This window comes from Phyllostomus discolor, chromosome 14 (genome assembly GCF_004126475.2).
Source record: "Phyllostomus discolor isolate MPI-MPIP mPhyDis1 chromosome 14, mPhyDis1.pri.v3, whole genome shotgun sequence".
NCBI lineage: Eukaryota > Metazoa > Chordata > Mammalia > Chiroptera > Phyllostomidae > Phyllostomus > Phyllostomus discolor.
Window position 1 is genome coordinate 47172311 of NC_040916.2, and position 21898 is coordinate 47194208.

Consider the following 21898-nt stretch of genomic DNA (forward strand, 5'->3'; position numbering starts at 1 on the left):
GACAGGCCTCTTCCCAGGCCTCCCTCCAATTTCATGTAGAGCTGAAGACAAGACTGTGTATAAGCCTTGCGTGCCGGTCTTTCTGGGAATCTTGGAGAAATATCCCCTACCCTCTTCCCAGGCAGCATCTTTGTGCTGAGGTGACAAAACCAAGGCCCTGGGCTACCCAGGGAGTTGGGGGGATTTGTTCCTGCTTGTCCTGAGCCTTAGTAGCGAAGCTGACTCAGGGATATGACTCCAGGGACCAAAGGTCATCTCAGCCTCAAACAGAAATGGCTTTTATTTTCCTTTGGATATTTTATTTACAGTATCGTAATGTGTCCAAAATTGAGGCTTTACTAAGGGTTTTGGTGGATTAATTGGAGCCATTAACCAAGACTGATGCAATTCTTTCTTTCCAGAGCTCTTAAGTGAGAATGCAAGATCCAAGTGGGCCTCTGTGAAGGTGGAGATGATTGCATGAATGCCATTTTATGGCCCTGTCTCAGCTCTTCTGGAGCCAGGCCTGGCACAGGAGAAATGGTGAGGGAGGGTGGGGTGTGATGGCAAGCTTGCACCTGTGTCTCTGTAACTAACCTATGTTGCTGGTACCTTTTCTACTCCATGTGGTTGGTTTTCAAACCCACCTTACCCTCTTTCCCACAGATTAGATGTGTAACAAGATATATAATTTCTGTTCTGGTCAGTCCCTTCTTAAATAGAAAATCAGTCTTCAGGGTACTTCTCTTTCTCACCTACATAGATTAACCAGATTTAAGAGATTTATCAGAAGAGACAATGGAAAGGTATGGACCCTCTATAGATCTTGATTCAAATAAACAAACTGTAATACAAAAATTTATGGGACAGTAGGGGAAATTTGAACACTGAATGAATATTGGATAATAGTAGAGACATTAATCTGTATAGGTGTGATTATGGAATTATGGTTTTAGAAAGCAATTCTTATCTGACACTTCCGGCCAAGATGAAGGAGTAGGAAACACTTTGTTTCCTTGCACAACCAAAAGAAGGACAACAAATTAAAAAACAACAAAAAGAAACAGAACTTCCAGAAAAATCATACTGTTTGGAAGTCTGACAACCAAGGAGTTAAAGAAGAAACATTCATCCACACTGGTAGGAGGGGTGGAGGTGGGCAGCCAGAGTGGAGAGGACATGTGGCAAGGTGGCAGCTGGAGGACCAGGTAGGCAAGGCAGCAGCTGGCAGACCAGGAGTTCCCACATTTGCGTGTGGATAAGCTGGGAAGAACACCTAGGGTGCAAGATAGAGCATGCAATCCAGGATTCCAGCAAGAGAAAAGAAAGTCTCAAAACCTCCAGTTGTCAAAACCTGTGGGGGTTGCAGCAGTGGGAGAAACTCCCAGCCTCACAGGGTTCTGGAACGTACACAAAACCACCCACCTGGGAATCAGCACCAGAAGGGCCCAATTTGCTTGTGTGTAGTAGGGGAAGTGACAGGAAGCTAGCCAAGAGCTGAGCAAGAAGCATTGTTCCCTCTTGGACCCCTCCTCCACATATAGCGCCACAACACAGTGATGTGGGTTGCCCTGTCCTGGTGAATACTTAAGGTTCCACCCCTTAATAGGTAACAGGTGTGCTGAGACAAAGAAATATGGCCTAAATGAAAGAACAGATCAAAGCTCCAAAAACAGAACTAAGCAATGAAGAGATAGTCAACCTATCAGATGCAGAGTTCAAAACATTGGTAATCAGGATGCTCACAGAAATGGTTGAGTATGGGCACAGAATAGAGGAAGAAGTGAAGGCTATGCAAAGTGAAACAAAGAAAAATATACAGGGAACCACCAGTGAAGGGAAGGAAACCAGGACTCAAATCAATGAATTGGAGCAGAAGTAATAAATAAACATTCAACTGGGACAGAATGAAACAACAAGAATTCAAAAAAATGAGAAGAGGCTTAGGAACCCGTGGGACAACTTTAAATGTTCCAACATCCGAATCATAGGGATGCTAGAAGGAGAAGAGGAAGACCAAGAAGTTGAAAAACTATTTGAAAAAATAATGGAGAACTTCCCCAATCTGGCAAAGGAAAGAGACTTCCAGAAAGTCCAGGAGACTCAGAGAGTCCCAAAGAAGTCCCAGAGGGACCCAAGAAGGAACACATCAAGGCACATCATAATTACATTAGCCAAGATTAAAGATAAGGAGAGAATCTTAAAAGCAGCAAGAGAAAAGGAGACAGTTACCTATAAAGGAGTTCCCATTATACTATCAGCTGATTTCTCAAAAAAAAAAAAAAAAAAAAAAAAAAAAACCCCTTGTAGGCAAGAAGGGGCTGAAAAGAAGTATGCAAAGGCATGCAAGCCAAGGATCTACATCCAAGATTACTCTATCCAGCAAAGCTATCATTTAGAATGGAAGGGCAGATAAAGTGCTTCTCAGATAAGGTCAAGTTAAAGGAGTTCATCACCAAACCATTATTATATGAAAGGTTAAAGGGACATATCTAAGAAAAAGATAAAAACTATGAACAGTAAAATGAAGACAAACTCACAACTCTCAATAACTGAACCTAAAAAACAAAAACAAACTAAGCAAACAACTGGAACAGGAACAGAACCACAGAAATGGAGATCACATGGAGGGTTATCAGTGGGGAGAGGGAGAGGGGAGAATGGGGAAAAGGGTATAGGGAATAAGATGCATAAATGGTAGGTAGAAAATAATCAGGGGGAGGCCAAGAATAGTATAGGAAATGGAGAAGCCAAGGAACTTTATATGTATGAGCCATGGACATGAAATAAGTGGGGTGCGGGGAATGCTGATGGAAGGGGGGTGCAGGGCAGAGGGAAATAAAGGGAAGAAAAAAGGGACAACTGTAATAGCATAATCAATAAAATACACTTTAAAAAAGTAATTCTCCTTCTGTCCAACATGGAGGTGTAAGTAGACACATTGTGCCTCCTCGAACAACCAAGATAGGGACAACAACAATTTAGAAATAGAATAACAACCAGAACTGACAGAAAATTGAACTGTATGGAAGTCAGACAACCAAGGAAGTAAAATAGACATGTTCATCCAGACCGGTAGGAGGGGCAGAGTCAGGTAGCCAGGCAGAGAGGGGTCACAGCACAAAGAGAGGTGGGACTGGGTGCATAAGGCATCCCAGGCACACAAGGCATCCTGGGCACACAAGACTGCAGCGGGCAGACCCTGGGGGCACAGGTGGCAACTGGCAGACCCAGCAAGGTGGCAATTGTGAAGCAAGGCACTGCATGCAACCCATGGTCCCAGTGCCAGGAAATAGAGTCTTGGGGCACTGATTGAAAACACTTGTGGAGATTGAGGTCCAGGGAGAGACTCCCAGCTTCACAGGAGAGTTCATTGGAGAGACCCATGGGGTCCTAGAACGTGCACAAGCCCACCCACATGGGAATTAGCCCCAGAAAGGCCCAATTTGCTTGGGGGAAGAGGTGGAAAGGACTGAAGTCTGACTGAGAGCAGAACGAGTGCCATTGTTTCCTCTTGGACCCTGCCCCCCACATACAGAGTCACAACCTAGTGACTGGGTTGCCCCATTCTGGTGGACATCTAAGGCTCTGCCCCTCATATGTAACGGGCACAACAAAACAACAACAAAAAAAAATGGCTCAAATGGACGAACAAATCAAAGCTCCAGAAATAATACAACTAAGTGATGAAGAGATAGCCAATCTATCAGATGCACAGTTCAAAGCACTGGTGATCAGGATGCTCACAGAATTGGTTGAATTTGGTCGCAAATTAGATGAAAAAATGAAGGTTATGCTAAGTGAAATGAAGGAAAATGCACAGGGAACCAATAGGGATGGGAAGGAAACTGGGACTCAAATCAATGGAGTGGACCAGAAGGAAAAAAGAAACAACCAAACAGAAAAGAATGAAGAAATAGGAATTCAAAAAAGTGAGGAGAGGCTTAGGAACCTCCAGGACATCTTTAAATGTTCTAACATCTGAATTATAGGGGTACCAGAAGGGGAAGAGGAAAAGCAACAAGTGGAAAAGTTATTTGAACAAATAATAAAGGAGAACTTCCCCAATCTGGCAAAGGAAATAGACTTATAGGAGGTTCAGGAAGCTCAGAGAGTCCCAAAGAAGTTGGACCCAAGGAAGAACACACCAAGGCACATCATAATTACATTGGCCAAGGTAAAAATGAAGGAGAGAATCCTAGAAGCAGTAAGAGATAAGGAGACAGTAACCTACAAAGGAGTTCCCATCAGACTGTCAGCTGATTTCTCAAAAGAGACCTTGCAGGCAAGAAGGGGCTGAAAAGAAGTATTCTAAGACATGAAAGGCAAGGACCTAAATCCAAGATTGCTCTATCTAGCAAAGCTTTCATTTATAATGGAAGGGCAGATAAAGTACTTCCCAGATAAGGTCAAGTTAAAGGAGTTCATCATCACCAAGCCCTTATTTTATGAAATGTTAAAGGGGCTTATCTAAGAAAAAGAAGATAAAAATATGAACAGTAAAATTATAGCAAACTCAGTTATTAACAACCACACCTAAAACAAAAACAAAAAGAAATTAAGCAAACAACTAGAACAGGAACAGAACCACAGAAAGGGAGATCACATGGAGGGTTAGCAACAGGGGAGTGGGAGGAGGAGAGAGGGGGAAAAGGTACAGAGAATAAGTAGCATAGATGGTAGGTAGAAAATAGACAGGGGGAGGTCAAGAGGAGTATGGGAAATGTAGAAGCTAAAGAACTTATGACACGGACATGAACTAAAGTGAGGGAACATGGGTGGGTGGGGGTGTACAGGGTGGAGGGGAATGAAGGGGGGTAATGGAACAACTGTAATAGCATAATCAATAAAATATATTTAAAATAATAATAAAGAGTTTGACCAAAAGAAAAAGAATAAACAGCTTAAAAAAGCAATTCTTGAAGAGATGCATACTAAAATAGTAATGTAGGGAAAGACTTAAACTCTAGGGTTTATGAAGAAAAGGCTGTTTACCTCTTCAGGTTTGTTAAGGGCAGCACCTGAGCTAACTGAGCTATTGGGTTGCTGAGCTCAGCCCTGTGCCAGTCGCACCTGGTAATAGGTTCTCAGTAAACACTGTTCCCCTCCTCTGAGGGCGTGTAGTTGGCCAAAATGAGAAGAATGTGGAGGACAGAGCTCAGAAATTCTGCTTAGCTGGTAAAAACCTCAACCTGTCCAGCCAGTCCTGCCTCAGGCCTGCACAAGCTGCTTCCTGATGCACTACACGCATTCTGTATGCCTTAGTGTGTTACTGTGTTTTTTTTGTTTTTTGTTTTTTTGGTTTTTTTTAGTTTATATGTGCTGTTCCTGGCATACAAATCTGCGCCTGGATGTACCAGAGAACCATATCTAATGCTGTACTCTCAGTCACCCCTACGTTTTCCTACTTCCTTTGTAGCGCATATCTCAAATGGTGTTATTTGTTAACAAAAGATCAAGATCAAAGCCCTGGCTGGCATAGCTCAGTGATTGAGCGCAGGCTGCAAACCAAAGTGTCGCAGGTTCGATTCCCAGTCAGGGTACATGACTGGGTTGCAGGCCATGACCCCCAGCAACCGCACATTGATGTTTCTCTCTTTCTCTATTTCCCTCCCTTCCCTCTCTAAAAATAAATAAATAAAAAAAAAAGATCAAGATCAACAAGAATTAATTAGATGGGATTGAATTAACTGAAGAATATGATTATAATTTTTATGACTTCTGTTTGAAATATTGCTGACTCTCTAATGTTCTGCTTTTCCAGATTTAGGGAAATATTTTGTCTTTGTCAACAATTTGGTAAAATATACCCAGTGAACAAATCAAAAATTTGCTTCTCGTTCTTACATGATCCCTCCAAAATCCAGACACTCTGGAGCATATGTTACTTCACAACATAGTTACTTGCCTAAGTGCAATGAGAATCTGTTCTCCTTATAGCAGGACACAAATAAAAATATTGGTCGTATCACCAAGGCTTTGAGTCATATTTGGGAAAGATATGATTACACTCTGATATGAACAGACGGTTTTAAAGAACTAAGGTTGACCTTACAGAGGCAATAAGAGCCCCTTGGAAAAATCGTCCTGCTGTCTTGCTTACAGGGTGCTAGCAAAGCAGTCTTAATAAGAGTTTATACATATCTGGTCAATTCTTTCTTCACTTTTTAAAATTACCAGCCAAGCTCTGTCCGGGTTGCTCAGATGGTTGGGGTGTCATCCTAATGAGTCTGGGTTGCAGGTTCAATCCCTGGTCCAAGTGCATGCCAGAGGCAACTAATGAAGGCATGAATGGGTGAAATAACAGATTGACATCTCTCTCTTTCTGTCTCTCTCCCTTTCCCTTCTATCTCTCTAAAATCAATAAATACGCAATTAAAAAGTCAACAAGCAAAATTTAATATAAATAAATTAGTTTTACTGTGTCGCAGTAAATGCCATTTGACAAAATGGCAACAATTGAAGGGAAAAATATTATGTTTTTTTTTTTAATTTTATTTTAATCATTGTTCAAGTACAGTTTTCTCCCTTTTACTCCCAATCCAGTCCACCCTCCCAACCCTCCCCACAAATATTATGTTTTTAACCTTTGTAAGTATTAGATTCTATTCCTAATGATTGTCTTTGAGGTTTTGTTATATACCTGTAAACTGGACTGAATCCAGAATTCATCTAGTTTCCTCAGATATCTGGCTACTTATCTGCAAACCAACATTCCCAGTTTTCTCCCGCCCCTCTGGTTTGGAATCAGTAGAACAAAGACTGCCCTTCAGTCTCCTTGGACGGACTTATACCAGGTCCTCCTCACTACCCAGATGGCAGCCACACTTCAGGGACTTGACCCTTGGGTGCATATCTCACAACTGAAGAGGATTCAACCCGACAACTGGTCGTATGCAAGCACTGGAGACCTCCAAACCAAACTGACAAGGAAGAGAAGTAGCTGACATCAGTGTAGACTGCTTTTGCCCATGATGCCAAATCAAGACTTCATACTTTACTTAACCATGAACCTTCCTTGTTCTCTTTCTTTCCTTTATTCTGGAAATTTCCATTGGCCTGGAAAGCTAATACCATCATCCATATCTCCCAGGCCACTGCTAAGGGAAATAACCTCTGGAATTTGGAACAACTTTTTTTTTTCAGGCTAGGAGCTTCCAAAATGCCCTGAAAACTGAACTTCAAGAGGCAAACGTAACAGTCCCTCCCTGTGAATGTGTCTGTTAGCAGTGCCACCGCAGTGGAAGCAATCCCTAGTGGAAGGACTTATCTTTGTGCTGCTTATCCTTTTCCTTGAGCCTGTAAATGCTGTGTGGTATGTGAGAACATGGGCCCCTTCCCACTCCCACCCTGTGGGAACGGACGAAAACCATCTGTAAGAGTGCTGTGGGACAGACCTTGGGAACCTGGCCAGCTCCTCGGTCAAGAAAGGGCCAAACAGAAACTGCTTCTAGATGTGAGCCCAGACTGTAAACAACTACAGAGAAATAGCTAACATTTTGATCTCACAGCAGCTTGCAAGTGAGCATACCCCCTCACCGGCCCCGTGCCCTGTTGCTTTGTTTTCTGTGCTCTACATAACCCTGCACTAGGAAAGCCTGTGTTACGGGAACCCTCACTGGCTGGCAGCCCCTCCTGCACACGAAAAGCTTAATAAACTCAGGTCTTTCACAGCCAGTCAGCTGGGTTATTTCTTTTTCTTTTAATTAAAAAATATGTTTATTGATTTGAGGGCTTAGGAGTGTGAGAGAGAAAGAAACAGAGAAACATCTATGTGACAGGGAAACATCGAGTGGTTGGCTCCTAACGAGGGGCCCCAACTGGGAATCAAGCCCACAACCTGGGTATGAGCCTTGCCTGGGAATCCAACCCCAAACATGTGGTGTAAGAGATAATGCTCCAACCAACTGACCCACACTGGCTAGGGCCTCTGGGTTATTTCTTCGGGATCAGCGAGCAATATGCGGAAATTTTTTCTGACCTTGGCTCTTTGCATAACAAATACCTAGATGCTGGCACATAACCAGGCAATGACTCTTAGGTTATCTAACTGTGCCCCTAACTTTCCACAAAGACACCTCATTGGTTAGCTCATCTGATTTATATCATCAGGCTAGAAAGGACCTATCAGGACACATTCACGACTCAGGATTCTCTTCCTTTGGCAAGGCCATACTTCCCTGGTTAGGAGTGAATATAAATGAGAATATGACCAGAAACCTCTCCTTAACTTGAAAATAATTCAGAAAACATTGCTAAAACAAAGGCTGTCACTGGTCAATATTGTTCTCAATAAATACAATGGGCCCTAGCTGGTGTGGCTCAGTGGATTGAGCACTGGCCTGTGAACCAAAGGGTTGTTGGTTCAATTCCCAGTCAGGGGACATGCCTGGGTTGTGGGCCAGGTCCCCAGTAAGGGGTGTACGAGAGGCAACCACACATTGATGTTTGTCTCCCCCTCTCTCCCTTCCCTTGCTCTAAAAACTAAATAAAAATCTTAAAAAAATAAATACAATGATCCTTGATTATCTTTTAGCTGATCAAGGAGGTAACTATGCTGTAGCTAACACTGCCTTCTGCATCTGAATGAACACTTTTGGCGAAGTTGAAACTCAGTTATGTAAAATGCCTGGTCAAGCCACTTGACTTAAGAAATTGACTTCTTTAGCTAATGATAGCCTGACTTCCTTGGATGTCTGAGAGATTAAAAAAAAGAAAAAAGAAAGAAATTTACTTCTTCAGCAGGGTCTTTTTATGACTTGTTTGCTTTTGATTGGCTTGGGTCTTAGGGACCATGGTTTTGAAATGCAGTCCAACCATTGGGAATTATCCTGCTTATAATAATCATAACAATCTCCCTGGTGCATTGTATTCTCTCAAAAGCTTTTAAATATCCACAGTGCTAACCACCAAGCAAATGCTCCCCCTAAGACTGGGACATCAGAAAATGAATGAAGATAATGACCAACTGACTTAAACACTAGGAAGCTGAAGTCATGACCTATTAATATCACAGAAATTCAACAAAAATGTCATGACCTATGGGTACCACACAAAGGACTGACCAAAGCTGTGAGGACGACAGAGCAGTAGCTGTGAGTGACACTAATGACTTCAATTTTGATCACATCTCCAGTTAAATGCAGAGTCTGACCAAAGAGGGGGGTGCATTATTTAAAAGGAACAAAACACTCCAAAGGGAGTCATTTGTCCTAAGCAAACCAAGACTTAATCCCTAATCTAATTGCGGTTACCCCAGGAACTTAGCCTTACCTGGCCAGTGTGCAGTTTTCCGGTCAGCACCCTAAAGAAGAGGCAGCCTGCCAGCCACATAGGTCCCTTTTATCCCCGTAAGTAGGTTATCTAAACCCCAAACAATCTTTTTGTTTATAACTTCCTTGTCTTGCCTTTAAAAACCTTTTTATTTCTAAGCCATTTGGAGCTCCTCTCTATTTGCTAGGTGGGGCGCTCCCCACTTCATGACTCACTCACAGAAGCCGTTCAGGGCTCTAATTTACTTTGTTTGCTGTTTAACAATGTCACCTCTGCAAAGGCAGAAACCACCTTGTTCACCACTTTCTCTACCAAGACGAGTGCTCCAGAAATGTTTATGGAGCGCAAGATGGAGCAGGTGATGAACGACCGCGCACACGTGCGTCTTCGAGGAGACAGGCCAGGCGGGTTGGTGGGCCGTCTGCAGGAAGAAAGGGGGCAGGGCTGGTCCCCCCCTGTGCCCCCCACGGGGCCCTCACCTGCCATGTATGATCGTCCATCATCTTTTCTTTATATATGCATATATTATGTATATAGAAAAATAGTTTAAATGTATACGTTTAAAATATACATGTCTTTTTAAAATATACACTTTAAAAGTCTTTATTTGGGGTTTTGGTTAAAGGTAATACATGCTTATTAGTTAAAAAGCACAGCAGTGTATCAAGAAGAAATGGATTTTCTTAAAAAAAATTTTTTTTTATTTTTAGAGAGAGGGAATGGGAGACGAAGAGAGGGAGAGACACATTGACCAGTTGCCTGCCCAGGCAACCTGAGGGGGACCAAGCCCACAACCCAAGCATGTGTCCTGACTGGGGGAATCGATCCAGCGACATTTCACTTTGTAGGATGACACCCAACCCTCTGGGCCTCCCCGATCAGGGCTGAAGTAAACATGGGTTTTCAGTCCCTTCTTCCAGCGCTACTGCAAAGAACCACGGCTCGCACTTGGAAGCATGTGTGTCGGTCCTTTCTGCCTCACAGGGCACCCCCCCCCCCCCTCCTCCTGCCTCCTCCATGAACTCCACTGCTCAGTCAAGAGACATCTGTTCTTCACTCCCGTGTCCCCATTTCAGAGAAGGAGCCTCTCTGTCCTGAAACTTCCAGAAACAAAACACCAAACCCTCCACAGTCCTTCTGGATTTGGGCCTCTCCACCCTCCTCTCCACCAAAAGAAACAAAACAAAACAAACAGCAAAGAGCCTAGAGGGATTGGAAAACTGAGCTCTGGAGTTAGGTGGATCTGGGTAGAAATCCTGAGGTGAAAGGCGCCTTGGAGGAGCCTCAAAGACCAGCTAGGTGAGGGCACAGTGCGTGAGAGAACTTGCAGTCAGTGACAGACTCTAGGAAAAGCAAAAGAACTGCTTGTTTGGAGTTAGAGCCTTCAGAGCTTTTGAGAAGAGTGATGATGAGGTTTCTTTCTCTTTCAGATCTTGGATGTTGGGTGGGCGCCAAAAGGCAGGAGAGTAGAGAGGAGGTAGGGGATGGAGCCCACGGAGGAGGTGAACCAGAGGGCAGGGTGAGGGCAGGGTGAGTGGAGGCAGCCTGGGGCCAGGAGAGAGGAGAGGAAGCAGCAGCCCCCCGGGGACTGCACGGGGACTGCACGGCAGCTGTGCCCTGGGCTGATTTGGGAGAGCTTGGCTGACCACCAGTGCAATGGTGAGGATGCAGGTGCAGGAAAGGGTCAAGGGAGTGAGTGATGTTGGGGATGAGAGGGAACCTTGCCCTGGCAGCCACAGAGGACCTTCCTTTGTGGACTCATAACCCCTGCTCACCCATGGGAACCAGGAGGACAGGCACCCTGCATGCCGAGGACCAATTTTGCTCGCCTTCCCTCCACTCTGGTTTGGAAACCCTGTGGCCCTTTCTGTCGGCAATTTCAGGCCTAAGTGTTGTTCCTTTCACTGTGTAATAAGACTTCAGCCCAGAGCTTTCATTCAAGAAGCTAAAAATGGCTCTAGACACAGCATCATCAGGTTCCTAGAAGAGTGGGGCAGGGGCACCCTGTCAGGCAGCCAACTTGGAGGACAGAGGGATGGAGACCAGTTTGGGGGAGTTCCTTGACCAGCCGTTCAAACCCTGGTGACTCCGGAGGAGGGCAGCCCCCGAGAGAGTCACAGATCAGGCCTCAGTCTTGCTTTGTTTCTTCAGCAAGCATTTGCCATTTGCCTAGGGATCATGGCATGTCCCTGGGACACTGTAGTAGCTGACTCAGCACCCTGGCACTCATTGAATCCTCCAGCTGTTTAGACGAAGACCCTGAGTTTTGTGACTTGTCATAAGTCAGCTAGGCACAGCGGCATTGCGGTGGGCTGCCCTGGGGCTCTGCTACCCGACTCTGGGGAGCTGTTGAGGAACCAGGCTGGAACACGAACAGGGGGCGCTCCACTTCCACCTCCTGAGGTTAAGGAGGGCAGTGATGGGCGCTGAGGAGTTTACCGCACTTCAAAGCTCAAGGAGAATGAATGGGCCAGGGGAAAGTGAACCTGGACACTATCCAGTCGTGGTTCCTGTTGGGCAGCTGTGGCAGGATGACATGGGTTTTGTAGGCTTTGGAGGGTAGGGTCACACCTCTGGGAGCACAGATGTCTGGAATAAGAGGATCATCTCAGGGGGGAGCTCACTTAGCTGTGCAAGGAGGAGCAAACAGGCCCACGGCCCTGGGTGCCTGCAAATGCCAAGAGGCAGGTCCAAGGACAGACATGAGTGTTTGGAGGCCCAGGAACAAGTGTGGGACATGCACGTGCTCACACAAGCTTACCACTCACATGGGTACGTGTGTACGTGCCCACACAGGCTAAACATTCTGGCAGGCACCCATCACATAAGCACACAGAACACGCACAAGTCCAGATCTACAGATACACTCCCACAGGCCCACTCATGCATACAGGAGCATAGATTTTCACACACAGGCTCATATTCACAACCCTGGTGCACACTCATACAGCCAATAATACGTAGAAGCACCGATAGGGGTGTCACGGGGGCGCACAGGCACAGACACAAACTCATGCCTGCCCAGGCTGAGCACAGGCCCAGCACAGGGCTGCATGTGCACAGGCACACACACCCCCATAACTCAAACACCAGCGGCCCCGGCCATGTGAGAGTTTCCTGGCCAGCTGCCCTTAGTCATTCACTCTGGGCTGAAGCCCTGGCCCTCCCCTTGCTCCGCCCAAACCCCCTGGTCACATAAAATCCTTCCTTTCCTCCTGCCCTAGCACAGCCTCTCAGGCACTTCCTGACTCTGCACGAGCACGGCTTCCCTTCTCTGCCCTCTCTTGGCAGACCCAGCAGGACCAAAACGTGCCAGGCAGCAACATGGGTAAGGAGGGGGCCTTCTGACCACCACGAACCCACACTGCCCACCTGGACCACCCTACAAGAAGTGGCAGAAAAGCTGGGTGGGGGTAGCTGGTTACGGAACACAGGGCTGGACTCTGCTCCTCTGTCCCCACCCCTACTCCACCCCTGCATTTACCAGCTGGGAATGGTGCTGGGAAAGGTGACCCTGGGCCCCACTGCCAGCTCCCCAGCTGTGGCCTGGGGTCCAGGTGCCTTCATGCAGCGGAGACAATCAGGCACTGGGCACTTAGCAGTGGAACCTCTATGTCCCTGGCAGTTACCGTAAGAGACAATCCTGATGTCAGCTCTGGGCCAGCTTCTTGCTGCAGGGAGTCGAGAACCCAGGCCTTCAATGTACAGGGCGGCTCTCTAGCCACTTTGAATCACCAGTCCCTCTTGCTGGACAGGGAAGCCCACTCTCTCTCACTGGGGCCTGTTGACCCCCACTCCACCTCAATCCCCCAAATCTTTCTATTCCCCTGACTGTGGGAATGGATGTCAGGCTGTAGAGGCATTCGGGTCTGGTTGGAAGTGTCGAGGTCCTTGTCCCCTTAAATCTGTCTCTTTCTTGTACCGGCAGAATGCCCAGCAGCCAGCCTGGCACTGGGAAAACTTAATGAGCTTCCCTAAACTCATCTCAAACCCAAAAGATGTTCAGAGATCTGGCTTGAGATGCTTAAGAGAGGGGGTGCTGATGCTCAGAGAGCGAGCGGGGAGATGATGCTGGTGGCCTCACCTCCTGACTCCTTCGCCTCTCCCCTCTCTCAGTCTCTGTTTGGCTTGGCAGTGTTTGTATCTCTGTCTTCACGCCTGGAGTGTTGAATCGCCTTCCCTCTCCATGTCCAGATCCTCCTTCCCTGCCCCCTTCTCTCCCCCTCCAAACCTCAACACAGCTCAGCTGGGTAGCAGAACAACTCTCCTTAATTCCTGTGGACTGAACCTCCCTCTCACCCTGCCCCCAACGCCCGCGCCCCCCCCCCCCCCACTCCTGCTGCCTGGGACACCAGCTCTGGTACAGCCCTACCCACATTTATCCTTTACAAAAGTCCTCCTGCACACACACCGTATGTGACCTTCATACTTACCTAGAGAAGAAGGTCAGATATTATTACCTACTTTTAGCAAATGAAGGGGAGAAAGTGGAGAGAGTAGATATTAAACCAGGAGCTTGAACCGGGTCTCTGGACTCCTAAACGCCGCCACCGCCTCTGAGCCTCCTAAGTCCTTGGCAGCTCCCTGGCTGGAGGTCTAGGCCCAGGCGGCAGTGCAGGCTCCACCCTGGCTGCTCTTGGCTCCCCACATGCGGCCCCAGCTGCCAGGACACTGGCCAGACTGGCCCTGGCACCGGGCAGGAGGAGTGTCCCATCCTGAGAGCTCCACTCTGGGATTTCCTTCAGCCTGCAGCTCCCTCTGTGTTATTTCTCAGCCTTTCCTCCTGGCCAGGCCCCAACCCCTGATGCCTGATGCCTGGTCCAGGCAGCCCTCCTTCTCATCAGCTGACATGCTCCCCGAAGATCAGTGTGGCTTCTCTTGCCAGGCTTCAGGGGACAGGGAAGTCACTGTACAGCTCTGGCAGGTGGGCCTCTGAGCTCTCCGGGCTGGGCCAAACACCCCGTTTTTTTGTATAAAGGAAGTATGTTGCGCGTGGGTCACCGGCCAGCAGTGACCACAGAACGCTGTGGATGGCTCGCCGAAAAACACGTGAGAACAAAACATGCACAGAGACAAACTAGTTTCTGTGGGGAAGTAGGGACGAAATGGCCACCCCCCCTAGTGGGGAGCGCCCTGATTTACCGTCCATACCTGCTTTTATTGGGCTTATTTTGCATAATAATTCAGGTAAAGTACAGTACTCATCAGGGGGAAGTAAGGAACCATAGAAAACAAGGAACTCTGCTGGTCTATTGAGTTGGGGTCAAAGAGCTGTAAGACTTTGAGGAACCAACTTCCTCCTTGGACCCCTCTCATTCAACTGAGAGCATTCTAAACAAAGAAGGTTTCACAGTAATTTACATGTTCTTTCTTAGGCCTGATCACCCAGGGAATCGCCCCTTTTCAGCACAAAGCTGCACCACCCTGTCATTGTTTCAGGCTTAGCACGGGAACTAAGGCAATACGGAGATTTTCTCCCAGACGACGAGAACTCAGGCTATGTCAAAGCCGAGGAGCGAGGGTCCATTACCCTCTTTTGCAGCCCCCCAAGTCCTTCTTTTGGGGGGCCTCCCAAAGTGATCATGCCTGGCTTAGGTCGTTCCCCCCGTGGGGAATCTTACCCGTCTTTGGCTAACCGACCAAGCTTTTGGGGGTTCAGTTATGAATAAAGCAGCAGAAGCAGCATTCCTGCCAGGGAGATAAGCTTTTGTCTCCTTGCTGGCTTACGGTTCCAAGGGCGTTCCCTCAGCCCTAGCCCAGGCGGGGGTTTCAGCTTCTGATACCAGTCAGGGCGGTTCCCAACAGAAGTAGGGCCCACCAAGGGTAAAACTGTTCTAAAGACATCCAGGTCCTATCAGCGTTGTAGCCTTGAACTTCAGCCTCCTAATTCTTACCAGATCCTCAGTTGTATAATCCAAACTCTGGCCAGCAGCCTTGGACCCAGACCCAAAGGGGAGAAGAGCACAAAGTGTCCCAGTCTCTGGAAGAGACACCTATTGGTGAAGGAAGTGAACTTGACCCTGGGGGCTGTTCCTGAGTAACAGCCAGTTTCCCTGGCTCCAACCAGCAAGCACAGAGCTAAACACCTACCTACATCTTCTTGGTTACTCTCCTCAAAATGGACACTGGGGAGGTTCATTAATGTGCTTAAGTTCCCACGGTTCCTGAGCGACCAGCTGAAAATGAGACCCGAGTCAGTGTCATGAACACTGCACCAGGCAGCCTCCACTGCCCTGGCCCTTCTCCTGCTCTCCTTTGGGTGCTGCAGTGTCTGGTTGCCTTCGGGTCCTATGTTCACAGTGCTTCTAGTCCCACCCAATGCCATCAGGGGTTTGGGGTGCTGGGAGGATGGCTGGAGCGATGGACCGGGGTTGGGACCTGGGACAGCGCATCTGCCTTGGCCCTGGTAGGAGGGTGGGTTGCAGCAGGTAGGGAAGCAACCTTCAGCCTCCAGAGTGTGGTTCTATCAACATTTCGCATTATTTCCGCAGCTACCAAATGTGGAAAGTGTGGACCCGGGTACTCTACCCCTCTAGAGGCCATGAAAGGTAAGCGGGAGATGTCAGACTCAGCACCTTGGGAAGAAACTGCAAGCCAGTGCCCTCTACTGATGCCATAGCTGCTGGGGCTAGGGGACCCCAGACCCTGGCCTCCACATTCAGGCACACGTAGTGCTGTCCCTGCCATTCCTCTCCACCCCACCATCCCCACTGCCTGCTTTTTACTTCCAGGGCCCAGGGAGGAGATTGTTTACCTGCCCTGTATTTACCGAAACACGGGCATTGAGGCCCCAGACTACCTAGCCACAGTGGATGTTGACCCCAAGTCTCCTCAGTACTGCCAGGTAGGTGGGGCTCGGACAGCAGAGCACCCTGTGATCCCAGCTCTAGCCCTGGCCTGGGGATGCCCTTCCCCAGCCCCACGTTTCTTCGCCCTCCCTGGATATGGTGGTGCAGGCTGTTCACTGCACAAGGGCACCCAGAGGCCCAAGGGAAGTGCTGAGATCCAGCCTGCACTGCACTGCAAGCCAAAGTGGGTCCAGTGGGTGCCTATTCCCAAAGCAAACAGAGCGTCACCCCCTGCCCCTTTCCCATCTTAGGTCATCCACCGACTGCCCATGCCCAACCTGAAGGACGAGCTGCACCACTCGGGGTGGAACACGTGCAGCAGCTGCTACGGGGACAGCACCAAGTCCCGCACCAAGCTGGTGCTGCCCTGTCTCATCTCTTCCCGCATCTATGTGGTGGATGTGGGCGCCGAGCCCCGCGCCCCGAAGCTGCACAAGGCATGTTCTCTGCCCCCATCACTTATAGACCCTCACGCACCCCTCCCCTGGGCAGCCTGTGGGTGGGAAACCATGCTTAACTAAACTAGCCGCCTCCAGCTCTTGGGCAGAGTCTGGGCTCAGCGGCAGAGAGGGGGTTAAACTCAGCGGAGAGTTACAGGTTGCCATCCAGCACTGTGAGGCGGGGAACTGGAGAGCACTGGGGAGGCTCCTTGTTTTTACCTGAGTGGGGAGGAGCCATTTCTCCCAGCCAGTCCGGAGCCCATGGCTTTCTTAGGCAGGAGCCTCCACTCTTTCCTCTCCACACTTTGTTGACTTTCCTCTTCAGCGAGCACTCCCTGCTGGCTGCTGGTGACACAAAGCTGACACTGGCATCGGCCCAGCCCAGGAGGAGCTTACGGTCCCACAGGGCTGTGAGTGCCTTGGGATGGGAGAGAAATCCATGCTTTCTGCCTTGGGAGTTAGCAGTCGCTCTGACTCTCTCTTGCTGGTTTGCAGAAGCGACCAGACTGAATCTCTGCCATATTCCCGCAGGGAAACTCATGCCATGTGTTGGAGGGAAAGAGGACTGGGTCAGCAGATAGACGTGGGGGAGTCAAGCAGCAGGGAGTGGGCACGCCCAGCCCTGTAACATTCTAATGCCGGTCCTTACCGCTCTCTAGGTCATTGAGCCCAAGGACATCCATGCCAAGTGTGACCTGGGCTACCTCCACACCAGCCACTGCCTGCCCAGCGGGGAGGTGATGATCAGCACCCTGGGAGACCTCAACGGCAATGGCAAAGGTAGCTAGCTGCTGGCACTGCGGGCACACCTGTGGAGGCAGCCGGTCCCAAGAAGAGAAAAGATGGACTGACCTAGGGATAACAGGGGGCTTAGTCTCATCCAATGTTTAAACTGCAGTCAAGTAACTTCAGTTCTTTCCATTTTTTTTTTCTATGAAAATGAGCCTTGGCTAATGAATTCACTTAAAAGTTATAGTTACAACAATCTGCTGTGGAGCCTGTGGGCACAGATATGGCCCCAGAAAACACATACATTTAATACCAGCCGTAGCACATTTATGAGCAAATCTCACAGTTTTTGGGATCCTTAATCTCCACATTTGCTATCTCTTTTCTGGTGATTGGGATGACACTTATGAAATATCCACTTTGTGACAGACACAACCTAGGAGATGCATCCTGCTACGATCTTTGTTTAACAAATTGGAAAACAGGCAGATTGGTTAAGTAACTTCCCTAAATCATACAGCTAGTGAGTCGCAGAACTGGCACTCACACCCAGCGATCAGGCCCCGGAATCCATGTCCTATCACCATGCCGGGATGCTTCTCTCCAAGCCTTACCTGTTTCATCAGAGCTGCCATCCAAGGGCTTGCAGTGGGGTATCAGCTAAGGGTCATCCAGTTACTTTTACTGCACTAGACTCTACTTAACTGCTTTTTCCAGGAAATGGCAGAACCATGACATTCCTAGATTTAACTGACACTTAGGAGTAGACTCAAGTCGTTTTGTAAAGAAGTGTCAACATGTCGCAACATACACAGAAGGGAAACACACACTGAGTATTCATGCTGAACTACAAATAAATGCAATCTGTCTGCTGCATGGAGAAAGGAAGTGAGCAGAACGGAGCTTAGACTCAGGCAGGAACCCCGCACTGAAAGTGGGAGGCAGGGTGAGGCAGGTGCTGGCTGCTGAGTCCCAGAAGGTCTCTTGGCTCAGTGAGAGAAAAACCTCCCCCGTGGTCTAGGAGAAAGATGAAGCTGATGTGTGGTGGGGGCACAGAGTAAGTCCCCACCTCCCACCTGACCCCCTGGGTGAGACCTTTTGGACACCCGAATTTAAGGAGCTGACAAACCTAGTGGGAGGTAACGGACTGGGTGCCTGTTGGCCTGGAGTGAGGGCTGGGTGGGGGTAGTCTCTCCACGGTCCCTACTGCCACCCTACTTTCTTCCCTGCTCAGGGGGTTTTGTGCTGCTGGATGGAGAGACCTTTGATGTGAAGGGGACGTGGGAGCGACCGGGGGGTGCTGCGCCTTTGGGCTACGACTTCTGGTACCAGCCTCGACACAACGTCATGGTCAGCTCCGCATGGGCAGCTCCCAAAGTCTTACGAGAAGGCTTCAACCCTGCCGATGTAGAGGCTGGTGAGAACTGCCCTGGGGGTCCGCGGGAGCATGGGCACACACCCTCTTTCTGCTCCCAAACCCCGCTCTCCAGCCTCTCACTTCCCTCATGCGGACCCCAGACTGCGAGTGATGGTGTAGGATGTGCGGAGCGCTCTGGCTGTGCGGGTGTCCTCCTGCCGTATTCAAACTTCCGCCCAGTGCTGGGCCCCAGCCCTTCCTGGTGCCCTCCAGGTCTGATCTGGAGCCCATCCCCGGGCCCATTCCCACCCAGGACTGTATGGAAGCCACTTATACGTGTGGGACTGGCAGCACCATGAGATCGTGCAGACCCTGGAGTTACAGGACGGGCTCATCCCCCTGGAAGTCCGCTTCCTGCACAACCCAGCTGCTGCCCAGGGCTTCGTGGGCTGTGCCCTCAGCTCCACCATCCAGCGCTTCTTCAAGAATGAGGTGACACGCGCCCTCTGGCCCTGTCCCGCAGTCCTGTCGTTGCCTCTGTCCAGCCTGCTGTAGCCATGACACTTGCTCCCCTCTCCCTAGGAGTGGCCAGAATTCTCTGCCTGGCTCTGCCATCCCAGATTTCTCCAGAACCAAAACCAGGGCCACCTACCCATCTCTGTACTCTCAGTCCTAGGCTATTTCCACCTTAACTCTAACTGGCCATATTTATTCATTCACTTAGTCAACAAAATGTTGTGTGAGCTTCTATGCCAGCTGCTGTGCCAGGTGCTAGGCATAGAGTGGTGAAGCAGACATGAGTCCTGTCTTAAAGAGCTTGTGCTGGAACTAGACCTTGGTGGCAATGAGGCCCTGTATCCACTGTCTCCCTGTAGGCAGTAGGCCCTGGGGAGAACCAGGTCTGCCCCCCATCTCCATCTCTGACAGGCTGACCTCTCTGCCCCTAATCCCAATGCAGGGAGGCACTTGGTCAGTGGAGAAGGTTATCCAGGTGCCCCCCAAGAAAGTGAAGGGCTGGATGCTGCCTGAAATGCCAGGTGGGTGCCCAGGGAAGGGTGGGAATCAGAAGGTTGATATTAGCCTGGGGATCAGGAGTCCCTACAGCCTCTGAACTGCAGCCCCACCCCAGGCCTGATCACTGACATCCTGCTGTCCCTGGATGACCGCTTCCTCTACTTCAGCAACTGGCTGCACGGGGACCTGCGGCAGTATGACATCTCTGACCCTCAGAGGCCTCGGCTCACGGGACAGGTGGGGCCCTGGCAGGGTGGTGAAAAGAAAGGGGAGAAGGAGAAGAAGAGAGGCTACGTGAGGAAGAGGGAAGAGGTTGGGGGTTGATAAGGGAGGTACAAGGAAAACAAAAGTGCAGGCTGAGGGATGGTGCGGGCCAGGACTGCGGGGAGTCCTGGACCAGCTGGGAGCGGGAGGGAGGGAGGGATCCTGGCTGAGGCAAGCAGCTCTCCCTGCACTGTTGTCCTTCATGCTCTTCCCCTTCCCACCCAGCTCTTCCTGGGGGGCAGCATTGTGAAGGGAGGCCCTGTGCAAGTGCTGGAGGACCAGGAGCTGAAATCGCAGCCAGAGCCCCTGGTGGTCAAGGTAAGGATCTCTCCCCTGCCCGTGCTCACACTCAGACCCAGGCCGGAGAAGCGTGGGCGAGGGGAGAGGGCAGCGTGTGAGGATGCTCTTGGGGGTTGGGAGGTACCTATGATCTCCTCCAGCATCCTGGATGCTGACCCCTGGTTTTCCCAAGGGGAAACGGGTGCCTGGAGGCCCTCAGATGATCCAGCTTAGCCTAGATGGCAAGCGTCTCTATGTCACTACGTCGCTGTACAGTGCCTGGGACAAGCAGTTTTACCCTGATCTCATCAGGTGAGAAGCAGACAGCCTGGGCTCTCCTCCCCAGTCTTTTCCCACATGGGTCACTTGGCTTGCTGAGGACTCCTGGGCACACCGCCTGCCCCCACCATACAGACCCCACTCCCACTCAGGAGCCCACTTGTACACTCACAAAGTCTGGGGGAGGGGGACAGCGCCCCCTGACCTCTCTCTTCTCCCCTCCCCATTGTCACCAGGGAAGGCTCTGTGATGCTGCAGATTGATGTAGACACAGAAAAGGGAGGGCTGAAGCTGAACCCCACCTTCCTGGTGGACTTTGGGAAGGAGCCTCTGGGCCCTGCCCTGGCCCATGAGCTCCGCTACCCTGGGGGCGACTGCAGCTCTGACATCTGGCTCTGAAGTTCACCCCTCAGAGCTCCACGCCGCATTCTGAGCCCTCACCTCCCCAGGCGCCTGGCTTCCCTCAGGGCTCTCTGGGCCACCACCCTTGGTGGCTTGCCCGCCAAGGTCAAGATGAGGCTGTTGAAATGTATTGAGCGGTATTCTCATTTACCAGCCACTGTTACGTGTTACTCACTGTGCTGTTTTTACATGAGCTTTTCAAATTATTTCACACAAAATATAAATAAATAATAAACCGGTGAATCTATTCCTTAAATTACCTTGTCTCTGGGGGCATGGGGCCTGTGGTTTCCCTTCTATTGACCCTTTCTGTCTCATATGGGAAGCCCCTGAAGAGGACTCTGGGATTATGATAACTAGTTCATACCGGGGAGTCCAACACGATGCTAATGGTGCCAAAATATCACTTTTATCGCCAGACAGAACCTGAAAATTTCAGGTGTGGTTGTAACAAGACCATCTACAGGAAAAGAATGTCAATCAGTGTTTCTAAATTTAAAAAAAGAAAACTCTGTGCTTTCTTTTAAAGAAGCTACAATTTCACCCATTCTCCCCAGGAGAATGTGATGTGTCCTCACACACAGGGAATGCCCCAGACCCTTGATGAAGATAAATAGTGCAATGTGTTCCCCCTGCCGGTAAGACTCCCCAGAGAGCACACAGTTGTGGGAGGTGAGGTGTGTCCCCTCCTACCTGGACGGCAGGAGCATCACCCTGCAGGAGGGCTGGGAACATCCCTGTGCACCCACTCTGCAGACCAGGCCCTGGTACTCTGGTCTCCTCACTGGGTGTTTTAGAACTTTGGCCAAATCGGAGATGTGTCCTTTCACTGCACTATGTCTTCAATCGCTTATAAAAGGTCTGGGATGGAAACTTCAGGAAACTAAGGGACAACAACCAAGTGGTAATGCTATTGGCCCTTTTATTCTCTTCCCAAGGCAAGATCAAGTAGCATTCAGGGATTGATACACATTCTTTTCAATCTTCCACAAAGGTGTCTTTGTTTTAAGTACCAGAGTCACCAAGGAACCCCA

The 21898-nt window shown here is 49.4% G+C and overlaps 1 protein-coding gene across 3 annotated transcripts; it reads left to right on the forward strand.

Annotated features, from left to right (window-relative positions):
• The first annotated feature begins 458 nt into the window (after positions 1-458).
• On the forward strand, positions 459-21111 carry SELENBP1 (selenium binding protein 1). 3 transcript variants are annotated; one of them, XM_036015153.1, is made up of 12 exons: positions 459-522; positions 15744-15800; positions 15984-16096; positions 16352-16537; positions 17200-17320; positions 18504-18686; positions 18940-19118; positions 19585-19663; positions 19756-19877; positions 20130-20222; positions 20377-20495; positions 20699-21111. In XM_036015153.1, the coding sequence occupies exons 1-12, from the start codon at positions 474-476 to the stop codon at positions 20859-20861; spliced, it is 1464 nt and encodes a 487-aa protein (XP_035871046.1). In that variant the 5' UTR covers positions 459-473; the 3' UTR covers positions 20862-21111. The 3 variants fall into 3 exon arrangements, with proteins under 3 accessions (XP_035871046.1, XP_028359004.1, XP_035871047.1); XM_028503203.2 differs by lacking the exon at positions 459-522 and adding an exon at positions 12444-12580; XM_036015154.1 differs by lacking the exon at positions 459-522 and adding an exon at positions 14054-14176.
• The last annotated feature ends 787 nt before the right edge of the window (positions 21112-21898 follow it).

Coding starts and splice junctions, on each gene's coding strand:
- SELENBP1 (XM_036015153.1), top strand. CDS start 474: ATGGCCCTGTCTCAGCTCTTCTGGAGCCAGGCCTGGCACAGGAGAAAT. Junction 16,097..16,351: donor AGTCTCCTCAGTACTGCCAG/GTAGGTGGGGCT, acceptor TTCCCATCTTAG/GTCATCCACCGACTGCCCAT. Junction 18,687..18,939: donor CCCTGCCGATGTAGAGGCTG/GTGAGAACTGCC, acceptor ATTCCCACCCAG/GACTGTATGGAAGCCACTTA.